This window comes from Colobus angolensis, unplaced genomic scaffold (assembly GCF_000951035.1).
Source record: "Colobus angolensis palliatus isolate OR3802 unplaced genomic scaffold, Cang.pa_1.0 Scaffold170, whole genome shotgun sequence".
Lineage (NCBI taxonomy): Eukaryota > Metazoa > Chordata > Mammalia > Primates > Cercopithecidae > Colobus > Colobus angolensis.
In genome coordinates, this window is record NW_012114822.1 from 2,538,123 (window position 1) to 2,555,894 (window position 17,772).

Here is a 17,772-nt window from a genome sequence, read left to right on the forward strand (position 1 = left end):
AGGCGGTTATCAGGCAAGGAGGTGGGGACTGGGATGTCACAGCTGCTGTGCCCAGCCTTGCATGTTCGCGAGAGAGCCCACTCTGGGACGTGCTCCGAGTTCCAGTGGGGCTCTGAGGTGTCAGGGGACAGTTGCTGGGCTCTGTTGCCACAGCTTCCTTAGCCTGCAGCTCTGAGTCCAGCCTCTGCTGGATTCTGCCGGAATCTGTGCCTCTTTTCAATCCGAGGTTGTCCCCAAGTTGATTGGGGACTGTGTCCCTCCCCTCTCCCCAAAGTCTGACTAGTGGCTTTGAGCAGAGAATTCCTTCCCAGAACTGGTGAGACTGGCCCCAGCTTTCTGCACACCCTTCCATAAATGTCCCAGCAGAGCAGTTAATCCCTCGGGTTTCGGCAGGTGGCTGGGTCATTCCTTTCAGCTGCCTTTCACACAGCTCCATGGCAGGGAGGAGGCCGGCAGAGCTCACTTCCTAAGAACAAGAACTTGCTCTTCTCGCTTTAGAGCTCAGGGCTGTGAAACAGAATGTCCTGTATGCTGTGGCTTGTGGCGCCAGCCTGGGAGGCCAAGGGGTACAGCCCCCAGGATGCTTGGGTTCCCTTCATGTCCTGGGGTTTCTAATAGACCTGGTGTAATTTATGATTACAGCCAGTACTACTTTTTATTTTTAGCTTTTTATTGAAGTTAAAAATACAGGGCCGGGCGCAGTGGCTCTTTGTAATCCCAGCACTTTGGGAGATCAAGGTGGGTGGATCTCTTCAGCTCAGGAGTTCAAGACCAGCCTGGGCAACGTGGCGAAACCCCGTCTGTACAAAAAGCATAAAAATTAGCCGGGAGTGGCGGCGCTTCCCTGTCGTCCCAGCTACTCGGGAGGCTGAGGTGGGAGGATTGCTTGATCCCAGGAGGTGGAGATTGCAGTAAGCTGAGATCATGCCACTGCAGTCCAACCTGGGTGACAGGCAAGACTCTCTCTCAAAAAATAATAATAATAGTACAGGTAGAAGAGTATGTATGTACATGTGTGTGTATATGTGTGTGTGTGTGTGTGTATATATATGTATATACGTATATAAAATGCTTACACAGCTTCATGGATTTTTCTAAACCAAACACAGCTTTGTAACCTGCACCAGAATCAAGAAGTGGCCTCGCAGTGTAGTGTTAGGTCTCTTGCTTACAGCAGGAAGTGGGTTTCCGCTCATCTTGTTCTGACAGAACCTTGCTTAGAGGGTGCCCAGGAAGCCTAGGAGTTAGTGAGCAAGTCCCTGAGCACCCTACCGACAAGCTCTGTGGCTCCCCAGGAGAACTGTCCCAAGGCCCAGGGCTTTGGTCTGCTGACGTGTATGCATGGCTGTGGGGCGGTGTCGAGAGGAGGCTGCTGGATTCTTCACCATGGCACCCAAGACCTTTGTTTGGTAGAGGCTTGGTGGCAGTCATCTTGCTGGGCAGTGGTCAGCGTGTGCTTTGCCTTAGCCGCAGCATGGGGCCTGGGCTTTGGGGAGAGGATGTGTGTCGGGTGAAGCCCAGTGATGTTAATTCCTCCCAAGGGAGAGGCCCTCGCTGAAGTTTGGGAGGGTGCAGGTGGGTGACTCACCTCGAGTGGGCTGACCATCTGTCCATCATGTGTCCTGGCAGGTGGGTCTGATGGCTCCCGGCTCTATGACTGCGTGTGGAGGTACAACTCGAGTGTGAACGAGTGGGCAGAGGTGGCACCCATGCTGAAGGCCCGCGAATACCACAGCTCCTCTGTGCTGGATGGACTGCTGTACGTGGTAGCCGCCGACAGCACCGAGCGCTATGATCACACCACCGACTCCTGGGAGGCCCTGCAGCCCATGACCTACCCCATGGACAACTGCTCCACCACCGCCTGCCGTGGCCGGCTCTATGCCATCGGCTCCCTGGCCGGCAAGGAGACCATGGTGATGCAGTGCTACGACCCGGACACCGACTTGTGGTCGCTGGTGGATTGCGGCCAGCTCCCGCCCTGGTCCTTCGCCCCCAAGACTGTGACTCTAAATGGACTCATGTACTTTGTCAGGTGAGTTTCGGGTGCCGAGCCCCACTGTGTGTTTGGCGGCTCTTACCAGGCCCTGTGCTGAGCACATCATGGCTGTTCTCCCTTTCTACAGATGAGAAACTGAGGCCTAGCTGGGGTCGGAGGCTGGGTCTGGCTCTTTTTGTTTTTGTTTTTGATTTGTTTTGTTTTGTTTTCCAGACGGAGTCTCGCTCTGTCGCTCAGGCTGGAGTGCAGTGGCGCCATCTCGGCTCACTACAAGCTCCGCCTCCCGGGTTCTTGGCATTCTCCTGCCTCAGCCTCCAGAGTAGCTGGGACTACAGGCGCCCGCCACCTCGCCCAGCTAATTTTTTTGCATCTTTAGTAGAGACGGGGTTTCACTATGTTAGCCAGGATGGTCTCGATCTCCTGACCTCGTAATCGGTACGCCTCAGCCTCCCAAAGTACTGGGATTACAGGCATGAGCCACCGCACCCAGCCTGTTTTTTTTTTTTTTTTTTTGAGACGAGAGAGTTTCGCTTTTGTTGCCCAAGCTGGAGTACAGTGGCGCGATCTTGGCTCACTGCAACCTCTGCCTCCCGAGTTCAAGCCATTCTCCTGCCTCATCCTGCCAAGTAGCAGTATAGGTATGCACCACCATGCCTGGCTGATTTTTGTATTTTTAGTAGAGACAGGGTTTCTCCACGTTGGTCAGGCTGGTCTAGAACTCCTGACCTCATGTGATCCGCCTGCCTCAGCCTCCCAAAGTGCAGGGATTATAGGCATAAGCCACAGCGCCTGGCTTTTTTTTTCTCTTGGAAATTAAACAATTTTTTTTTTTTTTTTTGAAACAGAGTCTTGCTCTGTCACCAGGCTGGAGTGCAGTGGTGCAGTCATGGTCCACCGCAGCCTCGACCTCCTGGGTTCAAGCAGTCCTCCCACCTCAGCCTCCCAGGTAGCTGGGACCGCAGACATGTGCCACCACACCTGGCTAATTTTTTGTAGAGACCAGGGTCTCACTGTATTGCCCAGGCTGGTCTCAAAATTCCTGGCCTCAAATGATCCTCCTGCATTTCCCACCTCCCAGAGTGCGGGGATTGTAGGCGTGAGCCCCCACATCCAGCCAGGCCGGGTGTTTCGGAGCCCAGACTGCTGTTCCATTCCTTTGGGTGTAAGGAAAACCCCAGGCTTTCTTTTAAGGGATTTCACGGGTGGTGGAGTTGGGCTTTTCCAGCAAGAGCAGGCCGTAGCCTGGGCAGCACGGAGCAGAGACAGGCAGCCTGTGGATCATCATGTGTCTCCTGGCCTTGATGACCTCTCTGGTCACAGCCAAATGCTGCCTCTGACTGGTTGGTGGGCATCAATGATGGCACGGGGCAGACCCTGCCTGCTATACTCTGCTGCTTGTTCACACATCCTGCTGCTCCCTCCCAGCCTAGAGCCTGCCTGAAGCTCTGGGTCCAGGTGGGAAGGGGAGGAACTGAATGACAGTCCCCACTGTGCCCTTTTGGTCTGGGGCTTTGAATGGGGAGCTTGGGGGATGTGAGCTCCCTGCTCCTCGGCCTCCTGCCTCATACCGCCAGAGCCGCCCTGGCCTTGGCGTATGCCCCACCGTCCCCCCAGACAGGAGGCTCCTTACCAGGCTTTTGGAGTGACCACCAAGAAGAACAGGGGTGGCATTGCTTCTCATGCAAGTAGCTGGGCACCACCATGTGCCCAGAACCAATGGTCTTGCTCTGAGAAAGCCCTGGAATCTCAGCCAGCTCTGGTCCCATTATGAAACGTCATCTGACCCTTTGCCCAGCTCTTCCCTCCCTCAAGTTGTGAAGGTGTCTTCAAAGAGGGGGTGGAGATGGCTATAAATATAACTTATCAGAGCGCCAGAGCCTTCCTTTCAGCCTCTAGGCAGTGGTTCCAGGCCCTGTGCCTTTGCGAGTCCTCCTCCCCTCCCCCATCTGTCCCCAGGGAGGTCTGCCTGCTGGGTTCACCTTCCCAGAGGGAAGCGTGAGGGTCTGCCCCCCACCATCCCCCCACCCCACCCACTTTACAGGGCTTTCCGAAGCCACCTGCGCATGTGGGAGGAAGCAGTGCTCTGGAAGGGCTGCATCCGTTCATCGTACTGATGTGACTTGTGTCAGAGGACAGAGGAGGGGCGCCCAGGCTCAGCCTGAGTGGAGGCTGCTTGAGCCCGAAAGAGAAGGCTAGGCACGCAGGGGCCCTGCCTCTCACTTTGGGATCAAGACCCTTCAACTTCATCTGGTCCCCCCAGGGTATTTGTCCCAGTGTCATCCTGTCTGTGCACTTTGACTCTTCAAGAGCCACATAACCCTCTGGCCAGAACACCACCTGTCTTTGGGCAGCTTGTGGCTAGGATGTGCCATTTTCAGAGAGGCCACAGCCTCAGCCATTGTCCATGTGACCCACAAATGACCTGGGCCTCCCTCACCTTGGTTCTAGTACAAGATGGCTCCTTGGCTGGGGTGTAATAGCGCCCTCTGGGAATGCTGGTGAGCTCTGTCCAACCCCTGGGCTGTGGTTTGCAAGTGTCTGCTGGGAAAAGAGAAGGCAGCCTAGCAGGTTCCAGTGTTGGATCACCACCACCACACCACTACTATAGGGCCCCCAAACTGAGGGTGGCCTTGACATTTTGAAATGATTGGAGGCAAGAAATCAAGACAAGAATAACATTTCAAGTTAGACGAGATGTAAATGTCTGTCCATGGATAAAGTTTTCTTGGCTCACAGCCAGCCTTGTGTCTGTGCATTGTCTGTGGCTGGTTTTGTGCGGCAGTGTCAGGTTCACAACTACTATTATTTGTCTTGTAGTATCTTTGCATTTCTTTTGTTTGTTTTTGAGACGCAGTCTCACTGTCGCCCAGGCTGGAGTGCAATGGCACGCTCTTGACTCACTGCAATCTCCGCCTCCCAGGTTCAAGTGATTCTTCTGCCTCAGCTACCTGGGTTCAAGCGATTTTCCTGCCTCAGCCTCCCGAGCAGCTGGTATTACAGGCACGCGCCACCACACCTGGCTCATTTTTGTATTTTTAGTAGAGATGAGGTTTCACCATGTTGGCCAGGCTGGTCTCGAACTCCTGACCTCAGGCACTCCACCCGCCTCAGCCTCCCAAAGGGCTGCATTGCAGGAGTGAGCCACAGTGCCTGGCCTATATCTTGGCCTTTCAAGGCTGTGCCTTTGAGCCTTTTACTGTGGGGATATAAAGAGTGTCAGACGAAGTTGAAGGGTCTTGACCCCAAAGTGAGAGCCACTTGACTATGGTAGTGAACAGGACAGGGTCGAGGCTCACGGTGATATTGGGGACAGTGGCAAGGAGTGTTCCAAGCACGTGGGGATGCACAGTGGAGCAAGGAGCCTTTTTTAAGATCTGAAGGGAGCTGCTGTAGCCTTGGGGGCTGGGGGACAGCCACCTTGGTACTGGGTGATGGGGAGGCACTGAATGGGCTTCAAGTACTCAGAAGCCTGATCTTCAGGTTTGGGAGTGAGGATTCTGGCCCTGGAGGCCTGGCCGAGTGGGCACAGGGGGCTGAAATTGGCTCCTAAGAGCTGGGGATGAAGCCTACCTTGCAAGGGTGCTGCTGGATGGCATCAGGAAGATCCAGGTCACTGGAGGAGTCAGTGACTCAGGGGAGGACTCCACTCCGGAGCTGTACACCTGAGGGCACTTCCTCCTCGCTCTGAGCAGTTGTCCTCCTGCTGCCCCCTCCACAGGGACGACTCCGCCGAGGTGGACGTGTACAACCCGACGAAGAACGAATGGGACAAGATCCCGCCCATGAATCAGGTAAACGCAGGCGGGCCAGCGTTGGAAGCACAGGCTGGTCCTGATTTTGCAACCCCAGTGTCATCATGATGAGTGTTTGGGATCCACAGCCATGATGGGTGGGTCTCATTTCAGTTAATAGAAGGCTGCTCTTACCCTCATTCTGCACTTGAGGCTCACTCCCTGAGACATAGACGTTCAGTAATACCCCAGGATGACACAGCTTAGCACGCATTTGAGCAGTGTTTACTGAGTGTCTACTGTAAGCCAGAGAGCAGAAGGAAGTGAGGGAGCAAGGCATGCAGTCATCTGGAGTCACCTGTTCCAGAGAGGGACAGCAGGTACAGAGGCCCTGCACCAGGGCACCCTGGTGTGTTCTTGGGTACACCAGCAGCCAGTGCGGCCGGAGCAGAGTCAGCATGAGGTCTGTGACCTATCTTTTTTATTTTTATTTATTTATTTTTGAGGCGGAGTCTGGGTCACCCAGGCTGGAGTGCAGTGGCTCAATTTTGGCTCACTGCAAGCTCCGCCTCCCAGGTTCATGCCATTCTCCTGCCTCAGCCTCCCAAGTAGGTGGGTCTGTGGGCGCCCGCCACTGCACCCAGCTAATTTTTTTGTATTTTTAGTAGAGATGGGGTTTCACCGTGTTAATCAGGATGGTCTTGATCTTCTGACCTCGTGATCCCCCCGCCTCAGCCTCCCAAAGTGCTGGGATTACAGGCATGAGCCACCGCGCCTGGCCTTACCTTTTTTATTTTTGAGACAGGGTCTTGCTCTGTCACCCAGGCTGGAGTGCAGTGGTGCAATCATGGCTCACCACAGCCTCTACCTCCTGGACTCAGGCAGTCCTCCCACCGCACCTTGAATAGCTGAGACTACAGGCGTGTGCCACCACACCCAGTTATTTTTTTTTTTTCTCATATGTAGATACTAAAGAATATTCTTAAAATTTTTGTAAAGGCAGGGTCTTGCTGTGTTACCCAGGCTGGTCTCAAACTCCTGGCCTCAAATGACCCTCCTGTCTCAGCCTCCCAAAGTGCTGGGATTACAGGCGTGAGCCACCATGCCCAGCTGGTTCCTGAGGAACTCACTATGGGAATACTGCTTTTTTCTTTTTTTTTTCTTTTGAGACAGAGTCTCGCTCTGTCGCTCAGGCTGGGGTGCAGTGGTGCGATCTTGGCTCACTGCAAGCTCCATCTCCCAGGTTCCCGCTGTTCTCCTACCTCAACCTCCCGAGTAGCTGGGACTACAGGCGCCCACCACCACGCCCAGCTAATTTTGTTTTTGTATTTTTAGTAGAGAGGGGATTTCACTGTGTTAGCCAGGATGGTCTGGATCTCCTGACCTTTTGATCCACCCGGCTCAGCCTCCCAAAGTGCTGAGATTACAGGCGTGAGCCACCATGCCCAGCCCACTGTGGGAATACTTCCATTAAGTACCTACTGTGTGTTCTGAATAGGACAGCCAGGGTCCACTCCTCTCTGGGCTTGTTGAGAAGAGGGGTGCCCCGCCTGACAGTGTGATGGGACGGGGAGGCCTCAATGCCATTTGGCCATGTGAGCAATCTCAGTCCAAGGTACACATTATACTGCCTACAGCCTTCTTTCCTCTGTCTTTAACATTTCCAAACCCAAACTCTGTGATATCTAGCCTCACAGCTTACACCACAGCTTCATGTCCTTGCAGTTAAGATACCCAGCTTTCTTTTTTCCCCCACAGTAAGCTGCACGTAGTCATAGCGAATTTGGGAAAGATGGAAGGAATCATCCAGCCTTGTGGTTCAGAGCCCAGCTCTGCCAGAGTCAGCCATGCAAGCCTCAGTTTTCCCATCTGTAACATGGGGAGAAGAGCACTGCCCAGCCCAGAGGGCCACTGCAGAGATTCTGAGAGAGAACCTAGGAAGCGCTGCTCAGCACCACCTGCACACAGGGAGGCCTGGCGCTGCAGCGGGCACCCTTATCACCATAGGGAAGGCCCAGCTGCCCCCGGGGAGGCCTGTTCTCCTAGGCAGGGTATGGGAAAGGAGTTGGCCTCTGCTGCTTTCTGGGAGAGCCAAGGCTACCCCGTGGGGTGCTGACAGGGAAGCCTTGTCTCCAGTGGTTCCCCAGGTGGGGCCTTGCCCTACCCCCTCCTCTGACCTCCACTCACTCGTATCCCTTTGACCCACAGGTGCACGTTGGGGGCAGCCTGGCCGTCCTTGGGGGAAAGCTGTACGTCTCTGGGGGATATGACAATACATTTGAACTCTCGGACGTGGTAGAGGCCTATGACCCAGAGACTCGCGCATGGAGCGTGGTGGGGCGGCTCCCAGAACCCACCTTCTGGCATGGCAGCGTCAGCATCTTCCGCCAGTTCATGCCCCAGACCTTCTCAGGTGGGCGTGGCTTCGAGTTGGACAGTGGCAGCAATGACGTGGACCCAGGCCGACCCCGGCCGCCGCGGGACCCTGACGAGCTGCACTAGCCCCGGTCTGGCCCTGCATGGGCCTTGGTGCAGGTAACTGGCACCTCTGCGGGGCAGTGCCCCACTCCTTTGTGCACGAGGACAGGTTGGGCTCACAGGAGGAGCACAGGCTCTTGGGTGGCTGAGCAAGCCCAGGATCCATTACCTGGAAGGTTTCTGTGCCTTGAGAGCCTGAATCTGAGGCCATCGGGAACGCCCTTTCTGCAGTTGAGGAAGAGCTACCTTCCTGCTGGCACATGTTTCTGGGTCTCGGAGGTCACCCCCACCCTGCGGATCACAGCTCACCCACGCGGCGCGCCCCTCCTGCTGCTGTCATCGGCACCTACGTGCTCCCACGTTGGGAGAGGAGGACAACTTGGGAGGGATGCGTGAAGGGAGGAGGGGTCCTCCCGTGAGGCTGAGGATGGCCTGAACCTGGAGCAGCAGACCAGGCACCAGGCAGAGGCTGAAGTGGGGTCCCAAATTCCACCTCCAGAGGTGTGGGGAGCCTGCCTCCCTAGCTCCTGGCCCCTGCCAAGGGCTTACATCAAAACCCCTCGGAGTGTGGGTCTTCAGAGGCTGCACCCAGGACAGTGGGACATGAGCAGGAGTGTGGGCTGGGAGGGTGAAGAGGATGTGGCCATATCAGATGTTGGACCTCCCCAGCCGTAGCCCCCCGCTCCCGCCCCCTGACCGGCTGTTGTGTCCTCACCTCTCACCCTCTCCTTCACCGGCCTGGGACAGACGCCCAGGGGAGGTGTCAGCGCTCCTGAAAGGTCATAGCTCCTTCCCAGGAGGCCCTGGGAGACAGTCATTGACACCCAGCCAAGCAGACAGCTGCGGGTGCCCGAGCCCTTGCTGGGCCCGCGCATGAAGAGTCCCACCACTTCCAAAGGAAGTCCTGGGTAGGAGGTGGCCTTGGTGGTTGGTTCCAAAGTTGAAAATGCTTGCAGTTTGACCTTAGAAGAAGTGGGAAGAAGAGGGAGCTTTACAGGGTCAGCTTTGTTCCATTTTTCGAGTCTAGAAAGTCCTGTTGCCAAAGCTTTCTGCAGGAGCTCCTGGGTGAATGCCGCAGCTTGGCGGCCCCTGGTTTTCTTAGAAATGGTCAGTTTCCCCTCAAAGTACCCAAAGTAGCCTTGGCTTGAGTTTTTGTCCTTGCCTCCCTTTTCAGAGAAGAGGGCGTTTAGACTGCATCTTCCTCGTTAAAGAAGATTAAAGCAAATGTGTGTTGCCTTTTCTAGTGAACTAACTTGTAGAGATGTTCTCAGCAGAAAGACAGTCTTAGCACTGTCACTTAGCAGATTGCACTTAAGACCCTTGTGCTGGCCAGATGGCATGGCTGGTTGCCTTAATATGTCCCCTAGGAAGGGCTAGGGGACACCTGACAGGGCTGCCTGGCCTCTCCCTCGTGCTCTTGAAGAGCCCAGTCCATACACTGTGGATGTCATTGCTGTCGGGTTAGAAAGTCTTGTCCTAGAACGCCCTGGCTGGTGTGGTTACAGTTCGTGGCGGCTCTTCTCCCTTGAGTCATGGTGATCTCCCAGCACCTGCTGTGTACCAGGTGCTGGTCGGAAGGCCGAGGATGGAGCCCCAGCACTGTCCAGGCCTGCTGGGACCTGGCTGGGAGTCTTGTGGGCAGTGTGGAACATGCAGCTGGGCTTCCTGGCACGGTTGCTTGCCCTGTGCCCTGGGCCTTTTCCTGCCTTCCTCCTTCCTCTGCTCCCTTGGGGCTACTCCTTGGCCTCTCCTGGTCTGTGCAGACTCCCTCAGGGAGCTTCCCTGCCCTGTAGCACTCACTTAACTTTGTAGGGGGCTGCTGAGCCCATCCCGAGGTTGTTGGAGCTCAGTGGGGCAGCTTGTCTCCCTTGGCAGCAGGGGCATAAGGGCTGGGTTTGGCCATACAAGGTTGGCTATGCCCTCAATCCCTGACTGTCCCAGGCACTGAGCTCGGCACCCAAGGAAGGACATGCTGTCCAGACTGTGTGATGACTGCCAGCACAGGGCATCTCGGGCAGGCTGGGCTGTGAGGCCTTGCCTCTGTGGAAGAGAACTCTGGGTTCCTGTTTTCTCACTCACTCTGCGGCTTTGCTGTGGTTGGCAGCTGCCGTACTCCAGGCCTGTGGTGGCCACTCAGACCGGCTGTGGTGCGAGCCAGTGCAGGAGAGCTGGGTTTGGGATCGTGCCCTCTCCTGTGTCTGTCCTCTGGACCTGCCCAGGTCTCCACCATCAGGACCCCGTCTTTGGGTTTAGAAGACCAAGTATGGGGAAGAGCAGGCACCAGCCTCTGCAGCAATGGGTCCCTCTAGCCTGTGGACACCAGCTGGGGGATCCAAGGTCAGGCCCTCTCCCTTCCCCAGCTCCCCTCTGCTGTGGGTTCTGGGCTGTCATGTCCCCACCACTTAAGGATGTCTTCACACTGACTTCAGGACAGATGCTGGGAAGCCTGGGCATGGCCACGTGTTACGTGTACAGAATTTTGTCTACAGCACAAGCTAAGTTACGTAAACACAGTGACTGGTATTTAATGCTGATCTACTATAAGGTATTCTATATTTATACGACTTCAGAGACGCGTATGTAATAAAGGACGCCCTCCCTCCAGTGTCCACATCCAGTTCACCCCAGAGGGTCGGGCAAGTTGACATATTTATTTTTGTCTATCTTGTAGGCTTCCATGTCCAGAATCCTGCTTAAGGTTTTGGGGTACCTTCAGTACTTTTTGCAATAAAAGTATTTCCTATCCATTTGGGGTCACTGCGTTTGTCCTCCTGCTACTGCCTTCTGGGACTCCTTTGGGCCGAGGCCAGATGTCGGGGGAATAGGCAGCGTGGAGTCCAGGGCTCACACTGAGGGTCTTAAAAAGCCTTCCAGGCCCTTTCTCATCTCAGATTGTAGCAAGAGATGAAGCAAGCAGTGGAAAAGACATGCCCAAGAGGCAGGGTGTGGTGGCTCACACCTGAGATCCCAGTGCTTTGGGAGGCTGAGGAGGGAGGATCACTTGAGCCCAGGGGTTCAAGACCACCCTGGGCAATACAGGAAGACCTTGTCTCCATTTAAAGAGAGGAGAGGCTTGAGAAGTAAAATGCTGTGGCGTGGATGATGCCCGGGAAACCTGCCTGCTCCAAAGCTGGTCTCTGCCTGTTTGTCCTTGACCGGGCCCAGCTCCCACAGCCCTTCCTCAGGTTGCGGTACATACAGGTGGTGGTGAGACTCCCATCTGCAATGGGATGGCCTTTGGACCTGGGGAGGTGGAGCCCTTCAAATACGGTCCCAAACCAGGCTATGAATCCACAAAAGCTGTCTGACTCAGGATGTTTTTCACATCTGCAGAGTCCGTCTGAACCTGAGGGAGAGGCCAGTGTCTTGGCTGGGAAGGGGAGCAGTGTTGAGACCACAGTGGGCCTTTTGTTTTGTTTTGTTTTGTTTAAGACGGTCTCATTCTGTTGCCTAGGTGGAATACACTGGTGCAATCTCGGCTCACTGTATCCTTCACCTGCTAGGTTCAAGGGATTCCCGTGCCTCAGCCTCCCGATGCGCCACCACATCCAGCAATTTTGCATTTTTAGTAGAGAAATGAAACTGTCAGTAACTTGCCCAGGGCCAACTTAGTTAGGAAGAAATTTAAACATAAGCAATCTGTTCTAGGGCCCACGTGCATTTGCTCCTTGATACACGTCACGTACCCCACAGCTGTAGAACGTGGGGACCAAAGCCTCCTGGACACACAGACCAGGCTGCTCTTGAGGGAAGGGCCCCACCCTCCTCAGGCCCCCAGGTGTGCTTAGCTACACTAACTGGGCCCAATCCTTGATTCTGAACAAGGCCAGCCCCATGGGTCCTGACCACTCTACTGAACTCCAGAAGCTTAGTAATGAATTCTATCCCCAGAAGCTGGCATCACCTCAGCTCTAAATGAGGAATACTAGTGCTCTATCTGGACCCCACTATAAAATCTTGCAATAACGAGAAACATAATATAGATGTGGAGAGCAGCCAAGGCCAGAGGTTTGATCCCCAAAGGAACCTCATCCAAGCCTCACTCAGCTGAGGTTTCCTGACAGGAGGGAAAGCTGCCAGCTGAGCTGAGGCCCACACAGGACCGGGCAGGACACCACTCTGTCCTGAGAGCATGGGTGGGAAGGCAGCACTTCCCCGACTCCAGGACACTGGAGAAGAGACCGTCAGGCTGAAATACGTGAGTCCAAAGAAAGCCATATGGTTTATTGGGTGGGGCCAAGTGGGCTCTGGCGGCCAAAGTGGGCTATGTGTCACAGTCCTCGGGGACAGCAGCTGTGATGATGAGGGAGGGCTCCAGGACACCTGGGCTGGTGAAGCTCTCCTCTGCACACAGTCTCTGGCCTGGGAGCTGGGAGGCCAGGCCGCCGTGGGCCAGGGACTCCACAATGACCTCCGCCGAGCCCACCTCCAGCTCCGCAGGCGGCTGCAGCGCCACCACCACCATCTTCTCGTCCTCGATGATCAGGTTGCGGAGCTTGCGCTGCCGCGGGTTATAGTTCTCCACCCGGTCGTGGATTTCCATGTGCCTCCGCAGGTGGGCCTGGCAGGGAAGGAGAGCTCAGGACTTCGGGGGATCCTGGGGGAGGGGAAGGGGCCCGGGGCCTGGCCTACCTGCCGGGTAAACTTGTAGCCGCACTCGGTGCACTCGAACTTCCTCACCCCCTTATGTCGTCTGACATGCACACGCAGTTGCTCCACGGCTGCAGGAGGGAGGAGAAAACACAGAGGGGATCGTGCAGGAGCCCCGAGCCCCGGGCCCCTCGAGGAAGCCCAGCAGGAGGTCGGGACAGGCAGCAAGGGAGGGGACCAAGCCATGGGCAGGGGATTCTTTCTGCAGTACGTGGGGCCAGTGATTTAAAAGTGCTGCACAGGCCCTGCCAGGCTCTCCAGTGCCACCCAAGGTCACTACTGCACAGGACACCCCTGCCTTCGAAGCAGGTCCACTCAACTCTGCCGTGTGGGGCACAGAGAGGTTCACTGGCAAGAAAGGAGCATTTCCTCCTCAGAGACCCTCCAACTCAGATGAGCAGGAAAAGGCTCTCCCAGGGTCGCCCAGGTACCTTTGAAGGTCTTGCCGCAGATCTGGCAGAAGTGGGGCCGGCCCTCCTGATGGCGGCTGGCCACGTGCCTCAGGAGGGGCCCCTTCTCAGTGAAGCGCTGTTCACAGAACTCGCAACTGAAGGGCCTTTCCCCGGTGTGAGTGCGGTTGTGCTTGTCCAGGCTGGCTGCAGGCACAAGGCAAGAGCTCAGCCTGGGGCCTTGGCCTCGGGATGGGGATGGGGAGGGGAGGGGCGGGGCGTACCTCACCTTGGGTTCGGAAGGTCTTGCCACAGAGGTGGCACTGGAAGGGCTTCTCGCCCGTGTGTGTGCGCAGGTGCATGTTGAGATTGGCCTTTTGGGTGAAGGCGTGGCTGCAGAACTCACACACGTGTGGCCTCTCATTCCTGTTAGGGTGGGGACATAGGGCAGAGGCCATCACCAAGGGAAGTGACCCCCTTCGCTCTGCTACAGCTAGGAGCATGGCTGGTGGAAAGAGGGCTTGGGCAGTGCTAGGAAAGGGGCACCACCTCCACCCCAGAGCAGGACAGTCTATGAGCAGGAATCACAAGAAACTAAGGAAGCTCAGAATCTGCCCCGGGGGCACAGAGGCTTGTCTGAGCCTGAAACAAGTGCCCCCAGCCTCTCTGCCTGGCATAGCTGCTTGCCCTTCGGGTCCCACTACCCCAGAAAGGCTATAGGCACTAGATTCAGGGTGGAGGCCGAGGGCACACTCATCTGTGTAAAAGTCAGCAAACTGTCCTCCCTGCCGGTGCAAGCCTGGGCTGGCAACAGGACTGGGCCCCAGGAGTGAACAGGCGACACACACCTGTGCTTGGCCTTGATGTGCATCTGCAGGCCATTCCGGCTGGAGGCCCGGTGCCCACACTCCTCACACACAAACAGCTTCTCACCACGGTGCTTGAAAGCTTCATGCAGCTGCAGCTCTGTCCGAGACAGGAAGCACTTGGCACAGGTGGGGCACTGCAGGCAGACCAGGCAGGCAGAGGGAGGGACCAGGGCCAGGGTGAGAGTAGGGAAGGGCTGCCTGAGAGACCCACAAGCCCCCTCCCCCTGAACAACAGAAAGCACACGGCTGGCTGCCCACTCTGGGCACAGCTCACTCTTGCTCATGCCAGCATCAAAACATGCCCAGCCCTGCCTGTCACTTACTGCATGGGGCTTTGGGGCTCCATGCAGCTTGATCATGTGGCTCTGCAAGTCCTTCTTCTGCATGAACTGCTGGGAGCAGGAGGAACACTGAAAAAGAGGCCCACAGTCACCTCCAGGGCAGCCTGCACCCATGAAACCCTGCCACCCACCCTTGGGCTGTAGGGCGGGAACAGGAGGCCCCAGTGAGATGATACTGGGAGGACCCTGATCTGGTGTGAAGGATGGCGCAAGGGAGGGCCCTCAGCTGGCCAGAGGATGCCAAGCCTGTCCTCCATGGAAAGAAACAAGGGTCTAATAAGGACCCTGGAGGTGAGGCTGCAGCCAGCAATCCTGCCCAGATAAGGGGGCACTGGACAGGCAGGGAAGGCAGGCTCCCTGACAGCTACTGTGAGGGAGGTGCCTGATAGCACCCCACGTAAAGGGCTCAGCAGGAGGGATCCTGGGGTACCCACCCCTGGCCCTGGAGACAGGCCAAGCCTGACCTTGTAGGGCATCTCCCCCGTGTGAGACACCATGTGCACCCGCAGCTCCATCCTCCGGCGGAATGTCTCCTGGCACACGGAGCACGTGAAGACCTGGCAGTGTGAGGGGCAAGCAGGGCCGGCATCAGCGGGGGCCTCTGCCTGTGACAGCAGCCTCTGCCCGGGCTTCCGCTTGCTGCTGGGAAGAGTCTGCCTGGGCGGGGGGGGATGCTAGGGTGGGAGAGGGCAACAGGTAACCTGCCTGGCCTGACCGTCACTGAGTGCTGCAAGCCCACCGCACACCAGGCCCTTCTCAAGCCCAGACAGACTGGGGGCAGGGTCCGAGTGGCCTCACCCACAATCCCTGGCCCCAGTGGCTGCTGACAGGCCTCTAGAAAGAGTAGGTCTGGGTTTCAGCGGGCCCTGACACAGAAGCCAGCAGTGGGGTTGCTGGGGGTGGCCAGGGGGCCTTTCCCTGCTGCCATTCCCTGTAGAGGCTCCCCTTCTCCAAAGCCCAAGGTGGACGTGGGCAAGGGGCCTAGAAAGGCCAACCCCAAATGCCTCCCACAGAGTCCCTCCTATGCCTGTCCCTTCCGCCCTCAGGACCTGTGTCCCCACCTGTACCAGGGCATGGACCTGATGATATCCAAGGACCCCACAGCTTTCCTGAGTTTACAGTACCCCTCTCAGTCTCCTGGGGCCCTTCCCGGATGACAGGAAGACAGGGAGGCCAGTGTGCCCTGCCCACAAGTACCTGGGCCAGCTCCCAAGTACCTGTTCCGAGCGGTTCATGCAATTCCGGGCTTCATGCTCCAGGAGGTTCTCCTTCCGAAAGTAACACTTCCCACACTTGGGACACTCAAAGGGTTTCTCCCCAGTATGTTTCCTGCCAGGAGAAGCCACAGGGGTGGGGTGGCTGAGAGGGTTTCCCATCTCTCCCTCACCCAGGGCCCCTTCTGGGTCCCTTCTAAGGGGAACAAGTGTTCTGAGGTGACACCAGCTGGTAAGGTGCAGGGACAAGCCCAGAAGCCTCTCCCAGCATGGAGACTCTCCGCAAGGGAGAGTGCCGTGGCAAGAAGCTCAAAAAGGTCCTAAGAGGCTGCCATGATCTGACCAGCACAGAGGCCTATGGGGAGGCCCAGTTGGCCGCATTCTGTCTGAAGACACAGGCAGATCTTGGGTCCTGACTACTAGAGAAGCAACTCAAGGCTTCCAAGAGCTTCAAACCCAAGGCCAGATCCTCACCTGACTCCACTGCCCCACCTAGCCTGGCAACAGTTTCTCCCGGGTAGCCAGGGGAGCTGCCTATCTGGTCTCCCGGCTCTGTGACTGCCTCCCCCACAGGTTTCATTTCAGGAGCCAGAAAGACCCTTTAGTTTAAGTGAGACCTCAGCACCTCTTGGCTCACATATCCCCAGTGCTCCCCATTCAGACAAAGGGCCCGGGAGGCCCCTCAGGGCAGAGGCAGCCCTCCCCTTGCCTGCTTCTCTCCCAGGGTGTCATCTGGCCACCTGGATCAGGCATGTGCCTCCTTGCTGCCTGTCACGCCCCCAGGATCCTCCTACCCCAGCACCCTGGCTCTTCCCTCTACCCAGATGCTCCCCAGTCACCCACTTGGTCAACTTCTTTGCCTCCGTTGAGTCTCTGCCTAAATCTCACCTTCTGAGTAAGACTCCCGAGACCCTGGCTACTTAAAATCGCAATCGAACCCAACCCACAACTCCCCAACCCCTTGGCCCACCTCTGCTTTTTTTTTTTCCCGCAGCACTTCCTCACCATCTACTGCAGGCAGATGGACTTATCTGTTACCTGCATTGCCTGGCAAGCAGGTTGGCTGCATAAGGACCTTTATTTAGTTCCCTAAAATGCATCCCAAGCACCCACACAGCCTTGCTGGCCACCTGGTAGACTGAATGAATGAACTAAATGAACTCGACCTCAGAGTCCCTGTGCAGCCTGCGACAGCCCCTCTCACCTGCCAGAGGCCAAGCATCTCTCATCCTCTTCCTCTACAGCAACTGTCTTCATCCCCCATCAAAATGACTTCATGAAGCCATCCCCTCCCAGTTCTCATGGCCAGTTCAGCAAGCTGAAGCCCAAGGAAGGGCTGGAAACCGCCCCGGTCCTACCCCGGCAAGGCACTGGAGAGCGAGCATCCAGTAGCCCACAGGCCGCCCCAGGACCCCCCCAACACTGGAGCCATCCCAGCATTCCACTGGCAGCAGCTGCCCCAAACACGGTGCACAGGGACAGCAAATAGATTTCCCCCTGCTCCCATTCCAGGTGATTACTAGTGTGCCGCCCTACCTGGCTTGGCAAAAAAACACACCATGATAAACGAGTGATGTCTTGGCTGGGAGTGGCAGGATTGGAAGGCATGTCACTGGGCCACCATTCCCACAGGGCTTGAAGGGACTCCAGAGCAGTGCTGCCCAAGGGGACTCTCCATGATGATAGAAATGTGCTATGTCAGCACTGCCCGATTCAGCCACCAGGAGCCACGTGGTTCCTCACCACTTCAGATTTGGCTAACATATCTGAGGAACTGAATTTTTTTTTAATTTAAAATTTTAAGTTAAAAAGGCCCCTGGGGGCTGGGCACAGTGGCTCACACCTGTAATCCCAGCACTTTTGGGAGGCCGAGGCAGGTGGATCGCAAGGTCAGGAGGTTGAGATCAGCCTGGCCAATATGGTGAAACCCGTCTCTACTAAAAAGTAAAAAAACGGCTGGGCACAGTGGCTCACGCCTGAAATCCCAGCACTTTGGGAGGCTGAGGCAGGCGGATCACGAGGTCAGGAGTTCAAGACCAGCCTGACCAACATGCTGAAACCCCGTCTCTGCTAAAAATACAAAAAAAATTAGCCGGGTGTG

General features: G+C 56.4%; 2 protein-coding genes across 2 annotated transcripts in view; one reads left to right on the plus strand and one right to left on the minus strand.

Annotated features, from left to right (window-relative positions):
- Window positions 1–1,274: 1,274 nt before the first annotated feature.
- Window positions 1,275–10,955, plus strand: KLHL21 (kelch-like family member 21). Its single transcript, XM_011938265.1, has 5 exons — window positions 1,275–1,335; window positions 1,630–2,035; window positions 5,718–5,790; window positions 7,939–8,944; window positions 9,006–10,955. Exons 2-4 carry the CDS (start codon window positions 1,710–1,712, stop codon window positions 8,230–8,232), a joined length of 693 nt encoding a protein of 230 aa, XP_011793655.1. The 5' UTR covers window positions 1,275–1,335; window positions 1,630–1,709; the 3' UTR covers window positions 8,233–8,944; window positions 9,006–10,955.
- A 1,448-nt stretch (window positions 10,956–12,403) lies between these two features.
- ZBTB48 (zinc finger and BTB domain containing 48) overlaps window positions 12,404–17,772 on the minus strand; it is a 7,716-nt gene continuing 2,347 nt past the window's right edge. Inside the window, exons 2-9 of the mRNA XM_011938266.1 lie at window positions 15,675–15,786; window positions 14,922–15,014; window positions 14,440–14,526; window positions 14,096–14,250; window positions 13,537–13,673; window positions 13,290–13,454; window positions 12,841–12,929; window positions 12,404–12,769 (exon numbers count right to left, since the gene is read on the minus strand). Coding sequence (XP_011793656.1) covers window positions 12,473–12,769; window positions 12,841–12,929; window positions 13,290–13,454; window positions 13,537–13,673; window positions 14,096–14,250; window positions 14,440–14,526; window positions 14,922–15,014; window positions 15,675–15,786 — 1,135 coding nt within the window. The 3' untranslated portion in view covers window positions 12,404–12,472. The remainder of the gene's footprint in view (window positions 12,770–12,840; window positions 12,930–13,289; window positions 13,455–13,536; window positions 13,674–14,095; window positions 14,251–14,439; window positions 14,527–14,921; window positions 15,015–15,674; window positions 15,787–17,772) is intronic.